The sequence below is a fragment of the Pezoporus flaviventris genome, unplaced genomic scaffold (assembly GCF_033815535.1).
Source record: "Pezoporus flaviventris isolate CSIRO_AGI_PZ_B2104156 unplaced genomic scaffold, CSIRO_AGI_Pfla_v1 ptg000107l, whole genome shotgun sequence".
In the NCBI taxonomy this organism is placed as follows: Eukaryota; Metazoa; Chordata; class Aves; order Psittaciformes; family Psittacidae; genus Pezoporus; species Pezoporus flaviventris.
Window position 1 is genome coordinate 1,123,521 of NW_026892655.1, and position 9,106 is coordinate 1,132,626.

The 9,106-nt window shown below is 58.2% G+C and overlaps 1 protein-coding gene across 1 annotated transcript; it reads right to left on the reverse strand.

Moving 5' to 3' along the window:
* Positions 1 to 4,275: 4,275 nt before the first annotated feature.
* Positions 4,276 to 9,090, reverse strand: CNP (2',3'-cyclic nucleotide 3' phosphodiesterase). The gene is made up of 4 exons (XM_061477429.1): positions 8,994 to 9,090; positions 6,862 to 7,531; positions 6,129 to 6,271; positions 4,276 to 5,572 (listed from the first exon to the last, which is right to left on the reverse strand). The coding sequence occupies exons 1-4, from the start codon at positions 8,994 to 8,996 to the stop codon at positions 5,120 to 5,122; spliced, it is 1,269 nt and encodes a 422-aa protein (XP_061333413.1). The 5' UTR covers positions 8,997 to 9,090; the 3' UTR covers positions 4,276 to 5,119.
* Between the last annotated feature and the right edge of the window lie 16 nt (positions 9,091 to 9,106).

A 9,106-nucleotide genomic window follows, 5' to 3' on the forward strand; every position in this document is an offset into this window, starting at 1 on the left:
GCCCTGGGCTGGCTTGCTCCGAAGTGGGGTTTGAGAGGAGAAATGTGTTGGTAACACCAGTGAGAAGGGCCGAGCATCGGCAGCGTTGTTGTATTTAGGGTGCTTGAACCAGCCTGCGGTAGCACGTGGAGGGTGGGATGTTGTGTGGCTGAGGAAAGGGGTGTTCACAAATACCCGATTTCACTTCTTACTGCAGGAACAGCAATTGCAACGAGTTCATTGCCTGAAACGGTCACTTTGAATGCTGCCATCTTTGTCTTCCTCCCTCTCGAGGGCTGCACTCCTCCTAGTCAGTGGCAGTTGCTAGGCTGCAGTGCGAGTTCTCTTTGCTTCCAACAGTGGCAATAGTGTCGTGGTGCTGCCGGCGCCGCCTCCTGCGGTCCTGTGCTGGTGTTGGGTCAGACCTCTTGACAATCTGCTTTCATAGAGGGAAGATTTAAGGGCTTCAATTCTAGTACTGCAGAATAAAGCGAGTATTTTATAACTCACTCAAAAGTCAGCTTTTAACGGAGCTGATGTTGTGTAGTGTTTCCAAAACCAGACTCTCCGGTGTCTCTTGTGACTTCCTTCACACCAGTGTAAGGTGATGGACTGATCCGGATTGCACTGAGAGCAAAATAAGGTCCTGGCATCTCAGACTCTGCAAGGGTAACGATCTGGGGAACTGAAATCCCGGTCTATGCATATTGATCCTTCTCCAGTCCTCACGGCACTTGTCACTCAGAGTTTACGGGACTTATTTTAGTGGCAGTCTGGGCTCATCGTGTCTTGTCCTGTGTGCGTTGATGTTACTGTACAGCTGGGGCTTCTCTCACCATGCACTCGTGTGTCCTGCGCTTGTCAGTGGGTTTTACTCTTATCCTCCCTCCCCTTGGTGATGCCAGGCTTCCTCCTGCCCTCCAAACGCTGACCGAGGCTGTTCCTTGGCGGACCGGAGCGGAATGGTTCTCTGTATGCAGCAGCTCTTTCTCACTGTACAGGAATGCATGATTTAATGTATTAAATATCCCTATGGTGAGTGCCAGGACTTTTCTAAGGAGCATCACTACGTGTGTCACAGTGAGGGTGGTCGCCGCCTCTCTCGCCTCGGGACGGCGGCCTGGAGGGGTCGGTGCCGTGGCTTTGGAGCCCGGCTGGGCCACCGGAGCTGTTGCCTTTCGCCCTTGGGAGCTGTGCTGTTCCTCATGGGTTGTGTTTTGTGGGAGCCTTCGTGCTGTTGTTTTAGGTGCTCGCAGACCTGCCTGGCCTCCCTTGGCGCGATGGGAGCTACCACAGAGATCACTGAACAGAGGGATCATCTTCAAGTGATGCTCAGCCCGTGCCGCTTCGAGAGCGATCAGGAGCTCACGAGAGGGGTAGGAGGCGTTGCTGTAGGTGGTACCCTTGAGGCACAAGTGCAGCGGGATGCGTTTAGAAGCACTGCTCCTTTTGGGATGGTGAGAGCTTAGCCAGGGGAAGAAACCGATGGCAAAGCCCTGCCCTTCAGTGGGAAGGGTTTCCCTGTAGTTCCTGAAAGGTTTCTTTTTTGGTGCAATGGCAGAGCCTCAATGGTTAGCCCTGAACGATGGTTAGCCCAAATGGGCCTGTTCCCTGGCGAGCAGCCCGGAGCGCCGACACCAAGCGGCTTTAGCTCCGTGTTGGCCCTTTGGCCACCAGCTCCTGGCCGGTGCCAGAGCCCAGGTAGTTGTAAAGTGCAGGAGAAACGTGTGTGTGAGCAGCGGGGCTCTTGGCAGCCCCGGGGTGAAGGCAGGAGGCTCTGTTCTTGTGGCTCTCTAGCGTTTACCAGGGCCCTTGCGCTTTCCCTGCCATGGTGTTTCGCCTGCTCGTGGTGCTCGTGGTGCCGGAGCTGCTGTAGGGGTGGTTTCAAAGGGTGAAATGCAGTCAAAGGTGGAAGTGACTTCTTGCTTTAAACACAAAAACGTGCATCAGCAGTGTCCGTGTGGGAGGTGCTTGCACGTGCAATGGTCAGGCTCCAGAGCACAAGGCCTGGTGTGGTTTTCCTTGGGTGGCTTTACAAACCCGGTGCTGTTTCAGCATCTCTCAGAGTACTGGGAGCCCTGGCCAGATACTCTGAACCTGGACTTGAATCAGCTATAGTGGCTGAGATGCTTCTGGCTGCCTGCCTGAACAGGGTTAGGGTCGTTGTGGTTTCGACCACATACTAGGCTACATAGGAAGGTCCGTGGCATTGTCTGTGAGCTTTGAGGTGTTGCTCTAAAGCTGGATCCGCAGTGCTAAAGCTGTGCTGCTGTTCTGTAAATGCAAGTTAAAAGGCAAAAGAGATGATAAGGAATGTTTGGGGACGACAGCGGTGTTGTCCATGGGATGCTGCGAGTCCCTTGGCTTTCTGTATCTGAAGGGATACAGAGGGAAGCTGCTGTGCTCTGGTTTCGTTTCCAACATGGAAACGGGCTGCGCACTGCCCAAGCTGAGCGACCAAAGCATGGACCACGCCGTGCTTGGCTCTGCTTCCAAAATCTCTCTCTCTGTCAGTGAGAGGGTCACTTACCTTCAAGTGGATGGTCTCCATCCCCGTTCAATTTGTGCCTTGTACCCTCCCTGCCCCTTCCCTAGGGCATGGGCACCTCCGGTGTCTCGCTTGCCCAGGGCTCTGGGAGCAGCGCTGGGGTCCGGTGTGGCTGCTGCAGCCGTTCTGTGACCCCTGGGCTGGAGGCTGCTCCCGTGCTGGAGCCATCCCCGTGTGGGAAGATGCTGCGGAACTGCCTTGGCCTCGTGGCCGGGTCAGGGCCAGGATTATCCTTTCCCCTTTGAGCCGTGCGAGCCAAGGCTTGGCTCTGGTGCGCATCCCAGCTCCCAAGGGCCGCTCTGGTGCAGCGTCAGGGGCAGGCAGCATCCGCGCGGGGCTGAGCGCGAGCCGGGGCAGCAGCTGGGACACATCCTGCACCTGCTTTCCCTGCACAGCTCAGGCTCCAGAGGAGGATCACGGGAAGCACCGCTGGAGGGATGGAGTGCGAGCCAGTGACCGAGCACCTCACTGCATGCGGATCCGCTTTGTTGTAACGGCTTAAGGACCGGGCAGGACTTTGAGCAGCCACCGATGCGAAGCCGCCTTGGAGAGGACGCTGGCCCCTGCTGCAGTATTTATCTGACCCCAAATCCTGAATGTTTACCTCAGTGTAAATACCTTCACCTTTCCCACGGGAGGAAAGGGAATTATTGCATGGAGCAACCGCTGTCCCCATCGCTTTGCCAACCGCATCGGCCTCTCCAAGCCGGGCTTCGCAGCGGGGCGGGCGCTGTCCCTGCGGCCCCCCACCTTTCTAGGATGTGAATGGTGAACCAATGTGAATGTGTGTTGTTTCCTTCATTAGGCCTAATTCATAATGACGTGTTTCTATGAAGAATGTCGCAGCCTGAAGCAGAACCATATGCAATCGGTTTACTTTATTATAAACTGTATATGATGTACAAACTAATAAAACCTGAACTGACGACGGGCGCGCTGTTGTTCTTGGACAGGCAAAGACAGGAGATGCCCCAGCTGTGCACAGTGGTGCTGGGCCCGGGGGAGGAGAGGGGTCAGCGTGCCCCCCGCGCTGGGAAAGGCCTTCATCACGTTGAGATGGAACAGACCCACGGGGGACATAGGGCAGGGTGTCCCTGCTGAAGGCAGGGGAGGAGGGCGGGCGCTGGGGGGTGTTTCTGTGCCCTCGGTTTCTGTGACGATGGGAATTTATCCTCCTCCCTCTTTTTGAAGCAGCAGGAACGGGTTGGCTTTCCTGGGCAAGCGGCCGAGCATTGCTTGCTCCGTGTTGAGCCTTCAGAGGAGAAACCCCTCCTGCTTCCCAAGGAACGGCCTCGGCGCACCCCACGCCGCAGCCCCACGCCGCAGCCCCACGCCGGCTCCTCCCCGGCCCAGCACGCGCTTGTCAAACCCGGTGAGTATTTACATGTGTTAACAGAGGGTTAATTCCACTACCCAGTTCACGGAGCCATAGTGTGAGTTTAAACTGGTGGCCTGACCTGCGTGCGTTAGTCGAGCTCTGTGTTAGTGACCGTGCAGCCACCGGCCGACCGGCAAAGGGCCTGGCTAAGAGCAAATCCAGAAGCTCCCCTGAAAGAGGCTTAAGAAGAGGAGTGCTTGACCATTAACTTCTGTGTTTCCAGCCAACGGTTTAGGTTTGAGCAGCCTTGAGTTACGCAGTTACAGTGCCTCCGCTTACGTCCTAGATTACGATGTTACTGCCATCCTACCTCTTAACATTCAAGTGCATTAGAGAAAAGTAGGAAAACCTTGCCTGAAGAACTCTGCTGTACCTCAGACACGATTTTAGTTTCTATCAGATACGATGGAAAAGACTCGAGTTCGTCTCTTCCGCTCCCTGCCAAGGCAGGATTGTTCCCTACAGGATAAGGACAGGGACGGTGCTTGCTCCTGCCTGCTCCGATGGGTGAAGGGAAGCTGCAGGATCTGAGCACCTCTCCTGGTGCTTCCCTTTCACTCCATCGCAGTGGCCTTTAAGACACCGTCTGCCAAGGTCCTTTCCTTGTCCGCTCGCCAGCGCATCCCTCCCCTGCAGTGAAGGGGGCACGGACACAGGCAGGAGTTGGGCAGAGCATGGCTGGTGGCCTCCCCATGTGCCCCCTCCTGCAGGCTGGGCTCAGTAACTGCCACACAGAAGGGACCCGCACCAGGGTCTTGCAGGGTTGTACCCAGGAGCTCGGGTACCGGCATGAGCGGGGTCGGGCCCTGGGCTGCGGGTGAAGGGGAGCCATGGGGCGGTTGCGTCGCTTGGCATCAGCCCCATCTGTGCAGGCTTTGGGGTGCTGCCAGGTAAGGATCAAACGATTGTGGTTCATAGGGAAGTTACAAGAGACCACGGGGGCTCTTCCTCCGAGGAAGAAAACAAGCAGAGCGCACTCGTGTTAAATACCCTGAGCAGCCCTTCAGCCGCTGGCAGGGGTTATGGGGCAGCTTCGCTTTGGTGCTTGTTTTCGTCCTTGTTCTGAGGCCGGGGACCTCTCCGCAGAGAGGCTTCACCCAGGGGCTGGCGAAAGGGCTTTAGTAAAGGTAGCATTATTTCTCTTTCCACGTTTAAAGGTTACAGGAGTTACTTGCCTTTTAAACCCAAGCAAACGAGGCGCCCTCCCCACGCTCCTAGATGATGGTGCAGGAGCTAAAAGCAGAGCCCCGTTTGTTGGTGCTCTGCGTTGGCACGAGCTTCCCTTTTCCGTAGTAACCCGAGAATATCGCCTTCACATCGATCTTTTTCGAGAGGGTGAGCATCCACATCCCGTTATCAAAATACAGCAGTTTCCCTCCTCCAATCTCCCCCACTTCATCCCCTTTGTTCCCTGCCTTTTCCAGCTTCACGAACTCCAGCAGATCCAGCCCGGTCTGCACGGCCTCGACGCCGTTGGCGCAGCCCAGGGTGATGTGGGCCCGGCTGCCCTTCGGGAGGCTGTCGGTGGGCAGGATCTTGTCGGCATCCCCAGGCCACAGCAGCAGCTGCTGCTCGCTCAGCTCCACGCGAGCACCCACAGTTTTTGTCGTGAGGAACAGGGCCGAGATGGACAAGGTGAAGCCTTTGCCGTACGAAGCCTTCACAGCCTGGGAGGAGAGGGAAGGAAGCAGAGCACGGCTTGAGCTGCCTGCAGGCAAGGGGTTTGCGGCCCTCTGCTTGGGTTTATTGCTCGGGGGCTTGGCTGATCACAGGGACCTATTGGAAATACCATGTGCACCTCCAAGTTCTCATGGCCCGAGTCCCTGCTCCATGAATTTGGAGCTGCCTGCGTCTTGTTCCCTCCCACATTCCACTATTTAACTTGGGTTTATTGGCTTTGAAATCCTCTAGCAGTTCATCATCACCCAAAGCAAGCTGTTGGAGATGGTGCAGGAATGGGCTCTCTGGAAACATACAGCAAATCATAGAACGGTTAGGGTTGGAAAGGACCTTAAGATGATCTAGTTCCAACCCCCTGCCATGGGAAGTAGCCCCCATCTCCTCCAGCTTCTCTATTGCACAGGGATGTAGTCATAGAACCATCGAATAGGGCTGGAAAGGACCTTAACACCCTCCAGTTCCCGCTGTCGCTGGGCCTCAGCTCAGGCCGTGTCCCCAGCCCACCCCGCGGCTCCTGGGGCCACCAGGACCCCGGTTGCTCACCTCTTGCTGCGCGTAGTCCTCGGCCCCGGCTGCCTTCCCGAACTCGGTGTACTTCGTGGTGCAGTGCAGGACCCCGGGCGGCCTCTTCACGAAGTAGCTGGTGAGGGCGATTTTGATTTTGGGGTCCTCGATAGCGGAAGCAACTGCAGGCGGAGGGAAGCGACGTTACTGCCAGAGCCCCAGCGCCAGCAGTGCCACCAGGAGCCCAGGTCCCAGCCCAGCAGAGCCTGCCCCTCCTGCTTTATCTTAAGGCTACAAAGGAGCAGGTGGGGAAATGAACTCCCCCCCCACACACACCTCCCACCTCACTGCTGCATGGGACCCCAAAACAGAGGCTTCTGCACAAAACAGGGCTTGGGCCAATGCTGCCCATGTCAGACCCCCTCGGGGGACAGCCGGCTCCGTCCTTCCCTTCGCTCCCTGGCTCCACGTTGGTTCTGCCCTCACCCACCCAGCTGCGGAGCTGGGGCCGTGCCCATGCCCAGGCCCCCGATGCTGGTGCCGGACCCAGCTCCTGCAGGGCTGGACCGAACGGGCTGCTTGGGGAGGGCGGTTTCATTCCCTTGAGCTCACAAAAGCCCTCTGTGAACTAGGGCTTAGGATCTCGGAGCCTGGCCTTGCGCCTTACTCTAACTAGGAATCCACCTCGGAAGCCCAGTGGATGCGTTCCACTTGCCAAGCGCTAACATCCTGCCACCACACGAAGAACTGGGTACGCTGCTTCTATACGTACAGTATTTACTCTCCTTTTTGAAGGCTTTGAGACTTGCGAGCTCATCCAAGAAGGCCTGGCCAGCCTTGCGCAGGATCTCCGAGCTTCTTTTGCTCAGAAACCACCCAAAATACATGGGCAGGAATTCCTTCTCCAGGCTGGGCTTCATCTTCTTCAGCTCTTCCACTGACAGTTTCCATTGGTTCTTCTCCTTCAGCTGCGAGCAATCCTGTCGCCACGGGGTTTTGGGCTCGGCGAAGATGACTTTGTACCGGTATTTGTCAGCAATATCAAAGAGTTGGTCCAGTCGTTCCCTCTCGTGGTGGGTGTCATCCAAAACGATAACGCTGATGTCGCGTTTGCAATAGTCAACTAGATCCTCATCCACCTTGGAATACTCTTCGGGAATGGCGCTTCGAACGGAAGGAGTGATTTTATAGCTGTCGACCGAGATCACCTTGCAGGCATCCTTATACCGGTCTTGGATAGCGTGGGCCAGCGTGGACTTCCCGCTGCCGGGCAGGCCTCGGAGGATGAAGAAGGTTTTGGACTCTTTGAGCGTGGCGATGGTGTCTTCATCGTCCAGGAAGGGGAAGTGCAAACTTTCGGGTCTTTCTTTGGCTGATTGAGTAGACATTTTCCTAAACAGCTTGGGCAGGAATGGGTGACTCTTCTTGGAGAAGCCTCTGTTCTGGAATGCGACAAGGAGAGAGGTGCCAGTTACCGACCCCATAGTTACCTCCCGCGGTGCGATGGGGATGCGTTACCCCTGCGGCTTAACTCCCCCCCTTGCAGCAGGACCCTCTGGAACGACCGGGAAGGGGAGGTTTCACCCCTGCCGTGGCAGAGCTGCAGCTGTGAGCATCAAAGCCTCCCTCTGAGCGCTCAAAACGCTTCTGTGCCCTCTAAACCTGGGCGTGCGGAGGGGAACTTGCCTTGAGAACAGCAACGTGAAGTCCCAGCGCGTTGTGGCGGCTGCTGCCGTCCCAGCCCTTCAGCCGACCCGAAGGCAAAGCTGGTCCTGAGGCTGAGGATGCTCTCGCACTGTAAGAGCTGCCCCTTTCTCTGCACTGCAGCCCCCGGCTGCCTCCGAGGAGGGGATTTGGGCTCCTCTCGTGCTGAGGAGCAGCCGAAAATGCTTCCGGTAAAGGCAAACCAGCGCTCAGCGGCCGCGGGGAGGAACACGAAAGTGAAACCAGGCCCTGGAGCGAGCGAGCAGCGCTGCCGCCAGCTGGAATCCGGCCTTAATTCCCAGCAGGGTCTGGGAAAAGGTGGAATCGGGACGGGGACTTCTCCAGCCGTGCCCGCTCACAGGCAGCAATGGGGCAGCCGCTGCTTTTTGCGGCGCTGGGACCCCTCCATTTTCCCCCACCAGACCCGAGCTGCAGAGGGGCTGAAGGATTCCGGTTTGCCTTTGATGCAAACACTGAGGGGTTTTATCCCCAACCTCTGTGCTCTGCCCGCTCCCCCGTTTGCAGAGGGAAGCTGTTACCAAAACCCAGCTGTTCCAGCTCCCTGCCCCATCTCCCATTGCAGAATACGGAGGAGTCTCTGCGTTCCCAGCACGCCGGGATGGGGACCAGGACGGAGAGCCCCGGGTGCAGGGGAGCAGCTGTGCCTGCACAAGGAGTTCCATGAATGGGTCTCCAAGAAGAGCGAGCCCCAAGCATCGCTCCTGGGCCCCTTCCCTATGGACTGGGGGGCTCCAGGAGGCAGCAAACGGTCGAGGCAGCTCCGGGAGCTGGTGCGTGTCCCCTGCGCCCGCAGCTGCCGGCGGGGCAGGACTGAGGCCGCTTTTCAGAGCCGCAAACAAAGGAACAATAATGGAAAACCTCGCTCCGGCCCCATTGTTCGGGGGCCAGCGCGGAGGAGAATGGAGCCTTCACGGCCGGGGCGGGCGGACAATGGCCCCACAGAGCCCCGCGCCGGGCTGCAGCCGGACAATCCCCCCCATTCAGCCCCCGCGGGGCCGAGGCTCGGCTGCTCCGGGCGGCCGGAGGGGTTCGGGGAGACCGCGATGGAGCCGCGGGGTCCGGCTGCGCAACCCCCCCGGTCCCTCCCGCACCCCCCCGGTCCCATCGACCTCGCGTCCGCGCCGCCGCTGCCTCCCGTCGGGTGAACGCGCCCCGCGGCACCCCCGGTCCCGCACTTACCATGGTGAGGGCAGCGGCCGCCGGTGCGGAGCGGCGCGGCGGGACAGCGGCTCTGGACCGGCCCCCCCCACCGCAGCCCCTTTCATAGCACCGGGGGGACCCCCCCCGCTGCG

Coding starts and splice junctions, on each gene's coding strand:
- CNP (XM_061477429.1), bottom strand. Junction 6,272..6,861: donor CAAAAAGGAGAGTAAATACT/GTACGTATAGAA, acceptor CTCCGCCTGCAG/TTGCTTCCGCTATCGAGGAC. Junction 5,573..6,128: donor AGGACTACGCGCAGCAAGAG/GTGAGCAACCGG, acceptor CTCTCCTCCCAG/GCTGTGAAGGCTTCGTACGG.